General features: G+C 36.2%; 1 protein-coding gene across 1 annotated transcript in view; it reads right to left on the reverse strand.

Annotated features, from left to right (window-relative positions):
- The window catches only part of ADAMTS19 (ADAM metallopeptidase with thrombospondin type 1 motif 19), a 267,906-nt gene that overhangs the window by 40,083 nt on the left and 208,513 nt on the right, over nt 1-19,310 (reverse strand). Inside the window, exons 17-18 of the mRNA NM_001206114.1 lie at nt 11,111-11,268; nt 6,743-6,896 (exon numbers count right to left, since the gene is read on the reverse strand). Coding sequence (NP_001193043.1) covers nt 6,743-6,896; nt 11,111-11,268 — 312 coding nt within the window. The remainder of the gene's footprint in view (nt 1-6,742; nt 6,897-11,110; nt 11,269-19,310) is intronic.

Genomic DNA, 19,310 nt, shown 5'->3' on the forward strand with positions numbered 1-19,310 from the left:
ATCAAGATGTACAATATTTCCATCCCCACAAGAATCCCTTCAGTTACCCTTGTAGAGCCACACTCACTTCCCCTACCATCCACCAGTCAGTTTAGTCCTAGCAACTACTAGCCTATTCTCCATTCCTATGATTTTTTTCATTTCAAGAATGTTTTGAAAATATCACACATGGTGTATAACTATTGGGGACCGTATAACCCAGCATGATCCCCTTGGAGGCTCATCTTCATTGTTATATCAATCATTTGTTCCTTGTTATTGACAACTAGTAATTCCTGCTGTGAATGGACCACAATTTATTCAACATATCATCCATAGAAAGGTAAGTACATTCCAAACTTTTCACTAAAATTGGGGAACTCTATATGAAAGACTCTATGTATTCATTTGTCTTCACAATTTTCTCTTATAATTTTTAATTAATATAGTTCCTATTAAACTAACAATGACTAGCAAGCAACTAAGCCAAAAGTAAAAATAATTAAATGAGGAAAAAGGTCTTTTCTCTGAGTAGAATGTAGAATGCTGCTAATTTTTCAAGCATACATTTTTTAACTTGAGCAGCTTCTAAAATCATGTCATGTCCCTTCGTTCTCAGTCATTCTGTTTACATTTCTATAAAACATTTTTCCCCACAAGGTTTGGGCTTAACATTAATAGGACAATTTCATTTTTATTTTAATGAAAAAAAAAATGTATTCTGCATTGTTCCTAACACTCAACAAATAATCCAGTCTGATCTTGTCATTTCCATACACACAAATATTTTAATGGTACCCCCTAACTTTCAAGTTAAATTTAACTTGAGTGCCTAACACTTTAACTGGCCTGGCCTCTCTGGCTCAGAAAACAGGAAAGAGTTACTGTCTTTGCTTTGTTTTCCTGTTAACAAGCAACAAAATGAAACAACTGATGTGGGCTTCACTTTCCCTTCTTTTTACTGTTCCTCTTCAAGCAGATCCAGTAGAGGTTAATTTAACACCACACCTTTCTGCTAAGGAAGCTGAATGTCTGAGGGGCAAACTGAGGCCAGATAAGTGAAGGGACCTGTTTGTTCTCTTATTAAGAAAATCAAACAACTTCATATCTGGTGTGTACTTCATTAGTCTTTATATTTTGAGTGCCTAACATCTTCACAAACTGGCTTCTACTTTTTTTTGTCAAATAATTTCCCACAGCTTGATTCTCATATTTTGCCCCTGACTAATAAACATTCTCGCTAACCTCAGGGCCTTTGCACTTATGCATATCCCTGGAAGGCTTTCTACAGCTCTCCGTACATACTCTGTATGGTGCTTGTATTATTATCTAACCCCTACCAGGGAGGACAGTAAATTCTCTAAAAACAAAAAGTACTCATCTCTGAATCATCCAGCAAAAGTACAAGTACAGTCAGTATTGGTAAAGGGATCACTAAATGAAATAGAAACATGTAATTCAAGCCCAAAGCAGTTGCCACAGTAAGAGAGTCATCTCAACATCGTGTTTCCTAAAATGGTAAAAAAATCATTTGCAAACTCAATGACCAATTATGGGGAATAATTATATACAGCCAATCAAACAAATGGATTATCATTTTGGTGTTACAATTCAACGTTATAAAGAGTTTACATGAATACAACTGTTCCTATTAATTTATTTAAAGAAACTAGGACATGAAATGACATGACATATTATTGAATCCAAATAATGCAGAGAAGAGCAAACATATATTTTGGTGCATTTTCTTTGGCTAATAACATTTACATTGGTACAAGCAAAGTGCCTGTGAAAGGGAAAAGCAGAAAAAATCCAGCACCCTTAATAAGATACAGGCATTTGTATACTGAGAGATTTCCTCAGTTTGGACCCAAAGGCTTGGGTGCATCCAGGGACTGACCATGGCCAAGGAGAGCCGTGTCTAGAGGATATCACAATGCAAGGCTAAGAGCATAAAAGTCCTAAGTTAGCAGGATTTGGATTAATGTGAAGAATGTGGAATGTTGACTTGTTTTTTCCCCTTCAAAGTGTTCAGATTTTCTAAAAGCATATTTAACTCTTCATTTATTTCAAAACAGGTTATTAAATTTGAGGGCCTTCATTCTAGGTTTTATGTCATTAATTCACCTACTAGATTAAAAATGAGACTTAGAGTAATGCAGTTACTGTATGTAGTATGCAGAATGTGGATTTCACAAAAAAACCTTCAGCTATTATGGAATTATAGATCGCTACTGCCTCTGAAGATCAAGATCATTTCAAACAACCTTTTATTAAAAAAAAAAATCCTTTATCCACTGACCTGTACTTCGGAGATGCCAAAATAAATTTAAAATATTCCTTCAAAGATTTTTTAGATATTTTAGAACACCAACGCAAAGTAAATATTTACTTCACAAATATGTTTTAAGATGTTTGAAAATAAAAGGACCAATATCAATGATCAGGGCTGAAGTACAAAGTGATACATCTATTTGAAGTTTTCTAGGAGTATGATTTCTAAGATTGTGATGAAAAGTGTACATGTTAAAAACTTCTGGAAAAATTTACTTAAGATCACCAGCATTACTGGATATTCTAAAGTAATATTTCTTCTAAAAGAAGAAAATTTTTTATCTCAGACTTTTCTTATAATAACTTGTATCAATAAATTAATAGACACACATAATAAAGGAACTCTAACGGGTTATTTTAAAACTTAGAGATATTGATATAAAAGATCATGATAATAAAAATTTAGCTACTGGAAACTAGGCATTTTAAAAAAACATTTCTTGTTCCCACTTATTGCTGGAGTGTAGTTCCTTAAAATTGTGTTTAAAAAAAAAAAAACATCTATGTCAAACACTGAAATTGTATACTGCCCTGTGATAATTTATTTGCTCGTTTTTGCTTAATATTCCTATGAAGTAGAATAGTCTTATTATTCTTCTTTGCTGCTGAAGATAAATTTTGCCTGAATCTGTTTCCAATGTTCTGTGCTTTGAACTTACTCTCATTTAATTCATGAATATGCTGAAAGGTTACAAAGCTCTTTCTGGCTATAAAATCGACAAAACAGAGTCAGAAATGATGCGATTCTTGAAACCCTGTCCATCCACTTTATTTATGAACTGCAAAGGAAAATAATATCCAAATGCCCAGAAACATTTTGGCACTGAAATGAATATACATTCTATTAACATAGTCAGAGATAATTGAAAACTGTTGACTAAACACAATGGAACAGATCTGAGAGAGAAGGTCTGTTCAAGTGCAAGTCATATAGAAGTTGCTTATAATTAGGACTTTTATAAAATAAGCCGTTTGAAATAAAAGTAAGGACATAGCTAAATTTTTATTTAACAGATTAAATAAAACGTCTCTTTGAATCCAAAGAAAACCTATGTAATCTTTTTAAGGGACATGCTATGTTTTGTGGGATGAAATCACTAAATCCCTGAGCTGCTCCTGAAGGAAGTGGATGACAAAGAGGAAAGAAGATCTGAACTCAGGAGTCCTGGACTCTAATCTTGGCTCCACTCCCACTGGACATGTGACCTTGCAAAGGCACTTAATCTCTATGCACTTCGATTTTCTCACATTAATAATTATACAGTCATGCTTAAGAATATCTAAAAGTCCTTCTGACTTTGAACCTAAAGTAACTTATACTGAACTTCTATTTCTTAAGGCCTAGCAAGTGACAAAACATATTCTAAGCTGTATGATTTTGGAAAAAAAAATTTAACCCCCAAATTTTCTTGTTTAAACTGAAGACTGACAAGTTCTATATGTTTACTTCTGAAGCTTTTACTAGACCACAATTACAGCTGAATGAAAAAAAAATGAGGATAATAAAATTCACTGGGCAAACATTTTCCTGTCTAGAGTCTCAAATGTAAACAGATTTTAACAACTGCCTTTCGGTGCAGTAATAGGAACCAGCAACATTTTCATTGCTCAGTTTCCTCATGACTCACCATGGGATGGTGGCTGGTCATTCTTGTTTGAGTTATACTAAGGAAGAAAGAACTCTGTGGATTTTCACTTTAAATGTTTGTTTCTATCTGTGTTTTGCTTTTTTATGGAGAGGGGATGTGAAGCAGAGCCCCTTAAGTGCTATGGGCCCTGGCATCAGTAAGAAATGGGTGAAGTGGAGGCACAGGAATTTGGGTGTACATGGGAACATCCGCAGGAGAGGACCAGAGGAGACAGGATCGAAGTTACATGGTGATAATGGGGCCCTGAAGAACTACGGCCAATGGAAATTTCATTGTGCCAAGGATGACTGCTGCTGCTGCTGCTGCTAAGTCCCTTCAGTTGTGTCCGACTCTGTACGACCCCACAGACGGCAGCCCACCAGGCCCCCCCCGTCCCTGGGATTCTCCAGGCAAGAGTACTGGAGTGGGTTCCCACTTCCTTCTCCAATGCATGAAAGTGAAAAGTGAAAGTGAAGTCGCTCAGTCGTGTCCGACTCTTCGCGACCCCGTGGACTGCAGCCCACCAGGCTCCTCCATCCATGGGATTTTCCAGGCAAGAGTACTGGAGTGGGGTGCCATCGTCTTCTCCGAGGATGACTGCTACAAGCTTTTAAATTGTGACTAGAAATTCTTTTGTTATAATTACTCTATAACCCCCAGGAGCAAAGCCTGCTCTGTATAATCTTCCCTTTCCTGGCCTACCACATTGCCTTTACTCTGGGGCCGTGTGTTCCTGGAGTTGCAGAGTTCCAGGGGAGAGTTCCAGAGCTCCAAGTGCCCTAGCAAAAGCAGCTACTCCCCTGTCTCTGAAACTCTGGATGTTCCCGGCACCTTTTTCTCCTGTCTCCTGAAGAAACCACTTCTTGCTTTCTCCATGGTCACCAGTGGGGTGGCCATTTTCTTGCTTACACTCCATACGTTTGCATCTAGAGGCAGACCATTCCCCTTTCTTCCTAAACCTACAGCTTTGGGGCAGACCATGCAGTGCCATCCCCTTCTTGATGCAGCCAAACACCAACCCCTGGATCAATCTCTCTTTTCTCTCTAAGAGTTTACACTCCTGGATTATTGTTCTATTTTCCAATACTGCTCCCTATACATTTTTGTTTGGTTTGTTTTTTTAATTTTTTGAACTTTTACTTTTGTACTGGGGGATAGCCAATTAACAATGTTGTCATAGTCTCAGGTGAACTGCGAAGAGACTCAGCCATACATATTCATGTATCCATTCTCCCCAGCACCGCTCTCATCCACTCCTCCCACTAATGTTGAGCAGAGCTCCATGTACTATACAATAGGCCCTTGTTGGCTATCTAATAACACAATTCTTTTTGTAATTACTATAGCCATTTGAATGATTCTTCAACACCGAGGATTCAGTTCCAGGCTCTCTTCTCATCCCAAAGATGTGTCCTTTCACTTCACTGAAGCCACTAACTCTCCTGGTCTTGTTATTACTAATAACTATATCCCCTCTATACTCTCAGCTCTATTTTCTGTCACCATCTCCTGTATTTCCAGCCCTCTTCTTAAGTCTAAAAATCTTCTGAGTCTAAAAGTTCTTTAACCCCACCAGGCCCTAAAATTCATTAGTTCTACCACCATTTGACTGTCCTCCAAGTCCTTCATCATATCTTTGCTTTTCTCCATATACAACTAAATTCCATGGTCAATCATTTTCAGCTCCTTACATACAACCTCAGGTCAAACGAATTCTCCTTTTATTATACTCACATGGCAATTCCGAAACTTACACCACAAGTACATCTCCATGCTATACATACCTGGAGGGTAATGTACCACTCTGACATAAGTGTCGAGCTGGACTCATGAACATCAACTTCAGATGGACCATCAGTGCTACCATATGGTCAAAACAAGTACCATTTCATTCATTTTCTTTTTCTCTTAAGTGGCCACTTCACATTTCCTCTCTTTTCAAAATTCCAACATCTCCTTTTCCACCTTTAGTCCCAGAAAAATGGACTATATTGATAAAAATAGATGCAACCAAAAGGAGTACCACTGTAAGTTTCCAACAACTGATTTTGTTCAAAATACTGTCTTTTCTCCTATTACTAGGCTATCTATACTTCTTTCTGAAGCCCTATTCTATTCCATCCACCTTGCCAACTTAAGACATCACTCCAGAAATGTTTTGCTCTCTCCTTTGCATCACTAGTTTTCTGTTCTGTTCTGTTCTAGAAAACATACACTGGCAAGCAATCATGTATAATTCTCCTCATTAAAAAAACAATAAACTCTTTGACGCATATTCCTCTCCAGCTAATGCCACATTTCTCTGCTTTATTCTTTCAACAACATTTCCTGTTACCATGAATCCTTTCTTCAATTCATCACATGCTATTTTCTCTTGAATCCACTCCACTTAGTCTTTTGGATACTTATTTTAATGTTTTGTTGGTTTCTTCTCATCTGTCTGAACTCTTAAGGACATAGTGTCCCAAGTACAAATAAAAGTGTATGAATATCATATAACAATCTGCATGATGTACAGGGCACCCCCCATAAGTGTTAGTACTGATGAAAAGCAATGCAGTGAGTAATCATATTGAGTGAGATATGCAACAACTGTAAACAGCCTTTCTTTAATTCATGCCAGATTTTGTTGCAAAATAGTTCAGGCATTTAGACATGAAACATGTTTCAAAAGACTTTCAATTTCCAATCCTTCATGGAGTTTGAAATTTTAGATAAGGGGTTATGGATCTGTCTTAACTGTCAACAGTTAAATTGGAAAACAGCTATTTTGGAAAGATAAATAATGAAAAGTCCTTCACCTCCTCCACATGTGGCATCGCAGTCTTCCCAGCCTGTGTGTGTCCACATGAAAAGGGGTTCAGGTGCTTTGGAGCTCTGATTCTCTGGAGGAGGGTCTGATGGGATGGTGTATTCATAGTGAAGACCATAATTCTGGTCTTGAAACAGCAGCACCTATAATATATATAGAAGGGTTCAAAGCAGACGGGTCAAATCAGAGCATATTCAATGTGAAACATAAAATTACGGATATGGACACCTTAAAATGCTTTTGGTATGGTGTGCATGTTCCTTTCATGCATAGTAGATCTGTGACCTTATCACTTAAATGCGGAAACCGTCCTACTTCTGTAAACACTGGAATTATACACTTACCTCTGAGCTAACGGTGGTATGAAAAAATAGCCCATTTGAATGAGGTCAGAGATACCATATTATTTTCTCCCAAGTTAATAGGCTACACAGTCTTCCAAAGCATGGTACATGTATGAGATGACTTTAGTAGGGGGGGACAGGGACATGTGTCCTATATAACATCAAAATATAACCCACGATCTAGTATCAAATGAAGCCTTTTCACTCATATTAGAAAAATATGAATGATAAGTCCCTGTGTCAACAGAGGAAGAGGACAGAAGACTTTGGGAGTCATTTCACTCCATAAGGGGAAGAGACCTTCTAAGCCAATTGGAGAACAAGAATATTATTCCATGTATGCTTATAGTTAAGCTTTAATTTTGGCAAGGTTACTAACTTTTCATTTACAGTAAAGATCATTTCCTTTGAAAAGAAATTTATGTTAAAAAAAACTTTTAAATGCCAAGTAATAATGGTACAGTTATGTACATGTATGTAAACAGCACACGTATGTAAACAGTATAAATCATAAAGGACATATGAGAATGGTTGAACTGCGGGTTACACTGGACTAAATCATAAGCAGTAACCATGTCTGTGATGTTATCCCATAGTACACAATTTCAAGCTTAGAAGTGTATCATCATGTATGGTGCAACCATACATATTTTAAATTAAAAAAAAATACATGAAATATACTCATTTAAAATAAAAGAATGAATGAGAATATATGTTTCTTTATAAATTCATTTCCATCAAATATGTCAAACAAGCCCATGGGATATATGACATCTATGGATCTGAGGATTTATGGAAAAGTGAAAGTGGCTCAGTTGTGTCTGACTCTTGAGACCCCATGGACTATACAGTCCATGGAATTCTCCAGCCCAGAATACTGGATTGGATAACCTTTCCCTTCTCCAGGGGGATCTTTCCAACCCAGGGATCAAACCCAGGGCTCCCGCATTGCAGGTGGATTCTTTATCAGCTGAGCCCCAAGGGAAGCAATCTATATAACATGATGTGATATATAAAAATATATATATTTAAATTTTAAATTTTATTCAAATATTAGAGAATTTTGATATTTAATCTATATCAAGGTAGTTGCAATGATAGGTTATAGAGCTAACATTTAATGGGGAAAAAAAGGAGTCCAAGGCTAATTTTTTTTACTTTTTTTCCTTAAGATTTTGCCTCAATATATTAACAGAAATACTATGACACATTTTAATATGTGGATTGAGGAATTAGTTTGATGGCATTATGAATCAACTATCAACAATAAAAATAATACTTTTAAAAGTCACATATACGTAACATGCTGGATACTGATTGTAAGCACATGACAGTGTTTGAATTTAAATATCTCATTTCATGTTGCTGGTGACTTTTCAGCTCAATAAGCTAAAAAAAAAGGGGAGAGAGATGAAGTCACCTTGTTTATCAACCAGACCAGACAATTACATGATTTTTAAATTGATGAAATGAACATATAAATAAGTTATCTGTCAACTTATTTAATTACATGAAAACATGTCTGTTTTTCTTAAAAAACTACCTTTTCATTAATAGGACATTTGATTGTCCTTGAACATCTAATTCCATTAACATAAAGACATTAGTTACAAAATCATTAGCTCTTTCTTAAACCATCTGAATTTGGCAGCATTCTTTGCAAGAAGGAAAGTTACAGCTGAGGGGCTCATACTGAAGCATGGCACAGAAGGTATTGCCTTTCAAAGTTCAGTACCGGCTTTCAATCTGTAATAGTCATTAAAGAAAAATATCTTTAGAAGTGCAGTTTCCTTTGGATTACTGAATAAATCCAGGTCACATAGATGCCTTCTTTTAGACATAGTTCACTGACTTTAATTATGTTTCATGCTTCCAGGAAAAACCTTGGTAATTACCAGTCAGATTAAGGATTCTGCAGCAAGGAAACTCCCTCTGCCCAACAGTAAGGTCTCACATACACTGTTTTAAATTTTGAATTAGAGGCTCACTAAAAGAGCCTCAGTCTTGTTCCATAAAAATATGTAGGTGACACTTATGTAAGGGAGGCAACATGATGGCATTTTCAGCAACCAAATCATTAAACATATGTTTGTTGTTGATAATATTGTTATTCTAAGTGACCCAATCATGGAAAGAGCCAGATATTGGTCACATGATGTTTGTTTAGTCATTTTTCCCCCTCTCTCCAGATGGCAGAGGGCACAGAGTGGAGTTTCCAATTCAAATTACAGGATCCAAAGTAACTGTGGGGAGATGAACAAAACATTATTTGAAGTGTATGCGTAATTACGATCCAAAGCTCTCGGGTATAAAGAACTTAGGTTTGATCTTTGTATCAGGAAAGGCAGCACAGAAGATGGATTAACATCTAGTTTATTCAAAGCAGGGAAGCCTGGAGTGCTGCAATCCATGGGGTCACAGAGCTGGACGTGACTGAATCACAACAACAAAGTCACTTATTAGGAGATACTGAGCACAGTACTTAATCCTTTAAATATTTAGTGTTTTCTAAATCTGTAAAATGGAATAATAGTAATACATATCACACGGTGTTATTTTGAAGATTAAATGCCATAATGAATGTAAAGCACTTCTGGACAGGGTCTGCTCTCAGTGCTTGATGAATGGTGTATATTATTACTATTATTAAGATTTTGAACAGAAGGCCTCATGGAACTCACCTCGCTCCCTTTATGCATCCCTCCCTTCATGCATTCTTGGTAAAGCCTATTGACTGCAGTTCTACAAAACAGTCTTACTTGAAATGTGGTCAGTGAACCAGTAGTAGTGGCAGACCAATGACATTAACAAGAACAAGACCAAGAACCTCAGGTGATCTGCAGGCACATTCAACTCGGGAAAAGCAAATGGGCCAATGAGATTTGAACCTCTGGCACCTAGACTGGCAACACAGATGTCTCCAGTTGAGGACAAATTCCACTTAAACTGTTTGGAGATATTAAACAGTGTGGCACATCACACTCCAAATAAACAGTCAGTTGACTGTGTTTTACAGTCGTTTTTATGTGTGGACTCAGATGTTGAAGTGTGTGAATCTCAGACTTTGCCACCAGCATGAAAAGCACACTAGCTGTGTAGTCAGTCCTCTGGCTCCTGAGTCATCAGCACTGAATGCCATGATCAAGGACAAAAAGGGCAAGTGAACCTGCCAGCCCATGGGTTCAGAGCCCCAGTGTCCTGATTGGTTTGCTCCAAACTCAGACCTAGTCTTCTGCTACGTGGTAAAGAAACTTATTATCCCAAACATTCAAGTTATCATAATTTTTTACAGGAATCACTTAACCTAGTAAGAACACAACAGGTAATTGGAAGCCTTGTTAAATATTTATCAAGTGTTTTCCCCAGGGACCAATATCATTTTTCTCAAGGGCATTTTATATAGATTCAGGTGGTACCCATTTCACAGATGTATGAAATGCGACAGCTTGCCATGCAAGCATGGATGCTAAGTTGCGTCAGTCGTGTCCGACTCTTTGCGACCCTATGGACTGTAGCTGGCCAGGCGCCTCTGTCCGTGGAATTCTCCAGGCCAGAAAACTGGAGTGGATTGCCATGTTCTCCTTCAGGGGATCTTCCTGACCCAGGGATCGAACCTGTCTCTTATATCTCCCGCATGCGCAGGCGGGTTCTTTACCACTAACAGCACCTGGGAAGCACTCTGATCTTTACAGGCATCTACTCTGATCAGTAAACATATGCTTTTAGGGAAGGAGGAACCTTATTGCCTGCTAGTTTACCTCTACTGTGGGCTGAGAATTCTCTAAAACATCATGTCCCTTTTTAAAATGTAAAATTTTCTTTTAAATTAAAACATTTCCACTTTTAGCCATCTTGATTTCAAACACACATAAAAATCCCCCTAAAATCCCACCTCTTAAGTAACTTTAAATATCTACTTGACAATCCAAATTTGGAAGAAAGAGAAAGCATAGTGGGAATGTCCTTTGTCATAGGAAGCTGATTATGCAGTGTTATGGATTCATCCCTCATACCAGGAGGTGTAAAGGCGTTGTAGTAGGACCTTTGGCGGAGATCTTCTCCCAGAGGCCTCGTCTTACATAATGGACAGTAGTTCCTGCTATGTTGAATGCTCCAGAGTGTTCAATCTTCCAGTCACTGTTAATAGACTGTTTTCCAGTGTCTCGGAGAGCTATAAAGAGGTTATAAAATATTATGAGATTAGCAAGTCAGCATGATCAATCACTGTCCCTTTTGCATGATTTTGTTAAAAGCATTTTGTGCATTTCTAAACTAAATGGTCAATACTCCCTGATATAAAATATGAGGCATCTCCACTTTGGGAAAATCTATAATCACAGCAAATGCCACAGGAAATTCTCCTTCTCTCCTAAAGCTGTCCACTACCATGCAGTCACATTCATCTTTGTCTCCTCAAAACTTCCATTGAACACTTGATGTCTATAACCTTATTTTGTCCAGTAGTCATTTATTCTTTAACATATTAAGGTTAGAGGTGTCTGTGTTGTCTATGCAATGATTCTATGAACAACGTGAGGGCTAGTACTACATCTTATACATGCTCTGTAACTCCCATGCTACCCAAGAAAAGGGTGTGATGACAGAAAGATCATTAAATAGCACGTTAACTAACAGCTCAAAATGAGAGTTATGTTCAACACAAAACAATTCAAATATAATGTGTTGGTTTTAAAAACAGAACTCAGGACCTTTTAACATTCCTAGTTTGTGATTTACTGTGTACAAGAATAGATATAAATGCTAGTTCTGACCCATAAACAGCCATCATTTATGCGAACTGTACAGAATAATTTTGTTTACCTATAATTTTTCTCTTTCTCTGTTTTGACTTGATTTGTGCTGCAACTTAAATAAGATCCATAACATGGAAATGAGATGCTATGATAACCATTTAAAATTAAGGATTCCTTCTATTTTTTTTACAAATGATTTTATGTTTTATTTAAGCTTTCAGGCACTCTCATATAATTGAATATCTTTCAAAAACATTTATATGAAGATTCACTGAAAGCTTTTATGTCATAATTCTATGACAATGTTCTGACAAATTAAGCTGGTAAATCTTTTCAAATATTATTTGCACTAATCTCTACTTATTGAACACTTGAGGATTTTTCAACTTTTTTAATATTGTGAATAACACTCAGATAAATACACTATACACTAATTATTTGTATATCTGAATATTTCCCTTGGATAGATTCCCAGCTTTGGAATTTCAGAGTAAAAAAACTGAACATTTAGAGATCTGAAAAAACAATTTCAAATTGATTTTCATAAAATTTGCATAAGTTATGAAAGTGTCCATTTCTGAACACCTCCTTGAAAGCACCTTTATATAATGTTTAATAATGACTAAATAATTGCTTATAAAGTATCAGCTATACAGCAGGGAATATTCAAAATTCTGGGAATCCCCATATGAACAATAGAAATGTGTTCTCTGGCTTCATAGAACTAATCAACTAACTGGCAAACCAGAGATTAATTAAGGCATGCTGCTGCTGCTGCTAAGTCGCTTCAGTCATGTCCGACTCTGTGCAACCCTATAGACAGCCTCCTACCAGGAGGTTCCTCTGTACCAGAATCCTCTGTTCCTGGGATTCTCCAGGCAAGAACACTGGAGTGGGTTGCCATTTCCTTCTCCAATGCATGAAAGTGAAAAGTGAAAGTGAAGTCGCTCAGTTGTGTCCGACTCTTAGCGATCTCATGGACTGCAGCCCACCAGGCTCCTCCATCCATGGGATTTTCCAGGCAAGAGTACTGGAGTGGGGTGCCATTGCCTTCTCCAAATCAAGGAATAAGTAACTATTAATAATTAATTATAATTACACTGAATCTTGTGAGGGAGGAGTCAGGAAAGGCTTGTCTGAAGGATGCCATTTATGGACGACACTAGCCAGGGGAAAAGAGAAGCACAGAAAGAGCGTTCAAAACTGAGGGAACTGCAGGTGCAAAGGTCACCAGCATAGTGTGGTGTGAAACAGGTGACAATGTGCAGATGCCACGTGTCCTAATGTGGATCATGAGCTGATGAGACTGGAGAGTTGGGGACAACCAGACTTTACAGACGTGTTAATTTTTAGAAGCTTTTTCCTAAGGAAAAAAATATAAAGCTATAAGGTTTTGAACAATATTGTGCAGAAAATGGACTTGCATAGGACACATTTGTATAGAGAAGACAGGATACCACACTAACATAGTATCCCATTGGAAAGTAATAGTGGCTTGACTTAAGACAGTAGAAGTATGAAGAGGAATTCAAGATGAAATGGATAAAATAGGCTGATGATTTGGTTGCCCTGGGTGAAAGGAAGTGTCAGGGCTGATGACAGATTTCTAGTATGAGAAACAGTGGTTATAATAGCACATAGATAGGAGAGACTAGAAAAATAAATGATTGAGGAGAAATATCAGGAGTTGAATTTTGAACAATCTAGATTTCTTTCTTAAAAAAAAATCTCTTTTTTGCTATTGAGGTTAAAGATGTTTCTCATTTGATTATTATTTATCTGCCTTTCAAATTTAAAATAATTAAATAAATCATACATTATCTGTTTTTTTCTGGTCAACTAAGAGATTTTCTGGTGTTTATATTTCCATTATTATGAACACTGTATTAATAAAAGTATTAAAATTTTACCTCAATTTCTACCAAATAATACTTTTCCTACATACTACATATAAGGGGTAATGTTTTTGATGAAATATTAAGCATACATACTGTTAGATGTATGAAAACTATTTAAGTATTAATTTTACCTTGAATTTTAAATGTGAAAAGGAAATATGCTGCCAGAAAACTCTCAACACCTTGCAAATAGCTTTTACCAGCTACAAATAGACATACTTCTGATAATGCTAGACTGATTAAAAATTAATGATTTTGCCTAAAAGTTAAACTATTTCCTTGTATTTCTCTAACGTCTATTAAATATTCTGAGAGTCTTTTCAGCCCAAATTTGTACTAACGGCCAGTATAACTTCATTCTTTTTCCTGTCTTTCAATATACATTCAAGGCACTATTATAAAATATATCCTGAAAATCTCTAATAAAAATGCCTTAAAAACTTTTTGTGGTGACTAAAGCATCATATTGAGACTCAACTGGTCTTCTGGAATGCAGCATCCCCTCTTTCCCGAAATGCCACACGATGTACTTGAAAATCCACACAACTTATGACATTAAGAGCAACCCCATAGGCGGATTCAATATTCTGGGTGAATAGTGTTTCTTGGCTTTTCAATTCATTAGCTTTAAAAATCTGTTTTTTAGAAAATCTATATCTGGCCAAATCTAAATAACTGGTGCTTCATTCTCTCTCCCATTGTAAACAACCAGAAAAGCAGACAATATATGAAACGATTGTTTCAACGGACAACAGAGAACAGATTCCCTAAGAGGAGGAGACCAAAGGCAACCTCTAAAATTACTGGACTTCTGCCTGACGATATTTACCAGACCCTAAAGAAAATCAGTCCTGAATATTCACTGGAAGGACTGATGCTTAAGCTGAAGTTCCAATACTTTGGCCATCTGATGCGAAGAACTGACTCATTGGTAAAGATCCTGACGCTGGGAAAGATTGAAGGCAGGAGGAGAAGGGGATGACAGAGGATGAGATGGTTGGGTGGCATCACTGACTCGATGGACATGTGTTTGAGCAAGCTCCAGGAGTTGGTGATGGACAGGGAAGCCTGGCATGCTGCAGTCCGTGGGGTTGCAAAGAGTTGGACATAGAGAGGTAACTCCAGCAGAGCACAGATAACAAGGGCTTCAGCAAGATGAGGACACAAAGAAAGGAGTACAACTGACTAAGGCAGCTGGAATCTGTATTATGGAGTACTGGAGAAGAGGGAGTGGTACAAAGATGAGCTTCAAACTATTTCATACACTGACATGGTGTGAGGGAGGGACATAGCCTAGAGCACCTCATTTATTTACGCTTGCTGTAGAGATCTTTATCCATATTTAACCTGTCACAGTCTTCTATACTCTTTTTGGTTGCACTTAACCATCAGCCCTTTCATTTACCAGTTCATATTACTGTTTTAGAGCTCTTAAAAGTCTTTTCCACTTTTGTTTCCTTTGGAGCTTTTCTTAACCTCAAATGTTTACGTAATGGCACGATGGAAAGAAATGGGAGTAAATGGGTACCTGGTAGAGTTTTGAGAGAACATACGGAATATGGGAAGTGGGGGATCTTGTGGTTTGTGTCAAGTGTCTGCTATTTCAAAATTTTCTTTTTGTTTCCTATTACAGAATTTTGACTACCTTCTAACTCTTAAAACGCTATTAACATCAAGAAGCTTTGTATTATACCAAGTACTGGCAACTTAAAGTTCTACAACAGAACTTTTTAGAGCCACTCTAAAATAAGCCTTTCATTTGTTTCGTCCTTCATCTACCAAAAATCTTTGTGGCAGAAACTGTCATTGTAGTTTAAAGGAGAATGATCTCAATTTACTTGCACTATTCTTTCTAAATCTTGTGTTTCTATAAATCCTAAATGTTACATCCTTTAACTGCTGATTGGTGGTTTAGTCGCTAAGTCGTGTCTGACTCTTGCGACCCCAAGGAGTGTAGCCTGCCAGGCTCCTCTGTCCATGTTAACTGCTGATTATTACTGACTACACTCTTAAGTAAGAAGAAAATGCATTTTTTCTAAAAGTCCTAGTATTTTTCAAGAAAACAAATAGAGCCATTAACAAACAAAATGCATTTTCCCCCCTAGGATGCGGTAATTAGAAAAAACAACCAAAACATAAAATACCATTATTACAAAAGCAAAAAAAAAAAAAAAAAATCTGCAAAGGTGTCCCTTTGAGCCTGAAACTAAATACTAAGCTGCAAATAAGTGGAGTGAGATTCCTCAAGGTTGAGAAAAGACTGACTACCTAGGACTTGTAAACTGCACACCTCCTGGAGCTTGTGTAGGGCTGGAAAATATGCATCTTTTGCTATCAGAGTGAAAGATCTTCCTGAACATATAAACTCTTCAGAGGAGAACCTAGGACGGCTGGCAAATTAGAAATGAAGTTGGATGAGTCCTAGAATTAAGGTTCCCTGAAAAGAGAGGATAGGCACAAAAATTTATTTGAAGACATAATGCTCAAAATTTTTCCAAATTTTATATAAACCATTGGCCTACAGATCTGAAAAGTACACTGGAACTGAAATAGGATAAGCATAAAGAAAGTCATACCAAGGCACAACGTATTCAAACTGCGGGAACCCAATGATAGGGAGAACAATCTTAACAGTGGCCAGAAAGGAAAGAGGAAAACAATATAGGAGGGGAAAGATGTAAGAATCCCCTGGATACACCGTTGGAACTAATGCAAGGAAACATAATCTTTAAAGTGGGGGAAAAAAAAAAACAACAACACAAAATAGTGAACACAGTGAAAATGTATTTCAGATATGAAGGCAAAGTAAACTGTCAGAAAAACAAAACCTGAGAAATATTGCTGCCAGAAGACTTGCTTGACAATAAGTATTAAAGGATGTTCTTCAGGCTGAAAGAACATGGTTCAGATGGAAACGGGTTTCTAAGTGAAGGTATGAAGAATGTTGGTGTTGACACATGTACAAAAATATGAAAATTTTTTCACTAATTATTTTTCATATAATTGACTATTTGAAACATAAATGGTTAGATTGTATTTTGGTGCTGAAAGCAAATATAGAAATAAATTGATTATATAAAATGTAGAAATAAAATGTATAATAGCACAAAGAAGGGGAAAGAAGCAAGTAAAGAGAAGTACAGTGTTTTAAGGAACTTGTATTATATGTAAAGTGACACAATATAATCTGAAGGGAGACAATAAGAAGTTAAAAATCCATATAGTAAATCCTAAAGCAACAAATGAAAATATAAAACATGAGCTATATGCAGCTAATAAGCAAATAAAGGAGACTAATGGAATACTGAAAAATACTCCAACAAGAAGTCAGATAAAGAGAAAAAATAAATAAACAGGAATGGAATACACAGAAAAATTCAATACATCCATAATTACATTTAAATGTATTCTGAATATTAGTTAAAGGAGAGAGATTTTCAGGCCACAGAGAAAAAAATGACTGGCTATTCAATTTGCAAGAATGTACTTTTTTGGTAGGTGGAACTACTCTGGTGGCTCAGATAGTAAAGAATCTGCCTGCAATGCAGGAGTCCTGTGTTCAATCCCTGGGTGGGGAAGATCCCCTGGAGAAGGGAATGGCAACCCACTCCAGTATTCATGCCTGGAGAATTCCATGGATAGAGAAGCCTGGTGGTCTACAGTCCATGGGGTCACAAAGAGTTGGACATGACTGAGTGACTAACACTTTAAAAATAAAAGATAGGGAGCTTAAACCTAAAAGGATGGAAAGAAGCACTCAATACTAAAAAAACAGATGTATCATCTATATTAATACTAGATAGCATGGACTTCAGGGCAAGGAATATTCTGAGATCAAAAGAGAATTTTTTAAATGTCATTTAAATATAAATTACTCTAAATGTAAAATATTAAATGACATCTATAACTTATGAAGGCAATTATATAATCCTAAGTGTATCACAGAACATCAAAATGCATGAAGCAAAAACTGACATAAGTGAAAGGAGATACAGAAAAATCCTCAACTTAATCAGAGAGTTCAATAGTTCTTTTTCTTTAGTTGATAAAAGTAGAAAATCAATAAGAATATAGAACACCTGAGACAAAAATAGAACAAATGGAGCCAAATGATATTAGAGAAGAATCAGCAACTGCAGAATATGATTTTTTTCAAATATAAATGAAACATTGACCAATATAGGCCTTAGGCCATGAAATAAGCCTCAATTGAAATCATACCCAGAACAACTGACCCCTGGAAAACAGGCATGTGAGCTGCGTGGGCCACTTGTATGTGGATTTTTTTCAAGGCTAAATACTTCACTACCACGTGATCGCCATCTCTGCCTCCTCTGTTGGTTGAATTCACAAATGTTGAATTGAACCCAGATAGAGAGAAATGGAATATATGGAGGAAAAGTCTATATGGGAGGTCTGACTATAAATTATACTTGGATTTTTGGCTTTGTGAAGGGGAGGCACCCTCAGCCCCCATGTTGTTCAAGGATCAACTGTAAATTCTCTTTAGACACAGACTTAACTGGAATCAATAACAAAATACCTATTAGAAAATGTACAAATATTTGGAAATAAACAATATATTTACAAATTACCCACGTGTCAAAGGAGAAATCACAATGGTAATTTCAGAATATTTTAAACCAAAAGTAGGACCTATAAAAATTGTGGAATGCAGCTAGAGCAGTGCCTAGACAGAAAAACTGTCATATTAGCAAAGAAGAAAGGACTAAAATCAATTACCTGTTTCTACCTTAAAATGGCATTTACAACAGCAATTTAAACCTAAAATAAGCAAGATGAAAATAAGACCAGAAGTCAATTGAATAGAAAGCAGATTAACAATAGATGCAATTCATAACACTAAAAATTGGTTATCTCAAAAGAGCAAAAATGGACAAAACTCTGATTAAGAAAAAGACAAATTAATATCGGAAATTACAGGATAAATATTGTTATAATACTTACACACACTGTAGTGTAATAAGGATATAATATAAACAAATTCAAGGCAATAAATTTGATAAGTTAAGTGTATTAGTTTTCTTCAGACACCAATTAACAAATGTGACACAAGAAAAAAAGAATATCTGGATAGTTATAAACACACACACACACACAAAAGAAGTTAGGTTTGGAAATTATAATGCCTTCCCAGAAAGAAAATATCAATGCTCAAATATATAAGGAAAAAAGAATACCAACTTTAATATAATATTTACTATAAAATAGAAGAGCAAGGGCAGACGGTTCTCCAAATTTACTAATAATGCTATTTTTCTTAAGGTAGTTAATAAATACTAACATCTACATACAGTTTCCATTATAACTAACCTATTGGTTAGGAATATTTGTGTTTGTCTCCTATTTTATTTTCTACTGAGTTTTAAAAATTTCATTTAAAAATTACATTCGCTTCTTTAAATATAAATTTAGCCAACCTTTGTTAATTCGTATTTTTAAATCCCTCCTTTATATATTTAAAAACATTGCCATAATATTTTTTTGTTTTATGTATATGATACAAATATATATGTCTGATTGTGCTCTCCCTTATTTTT

This window comes from Bos taurus, chromosome 7 (assembly GCF_002263795.3).
Source record: "Bos taurus isolate L1 Dominette 01449 registration number 42190680 breed Hereford chromosome 7, ARS-UCD2.0, whole genome shotgun sequence".
NCBI classification, from domain to species: domain Eukaryota; kingdom Metazoa; phylum Chordata; class Mammalia; order Artiodactyla; family Bovidae; genus Bos; species Bos taurus.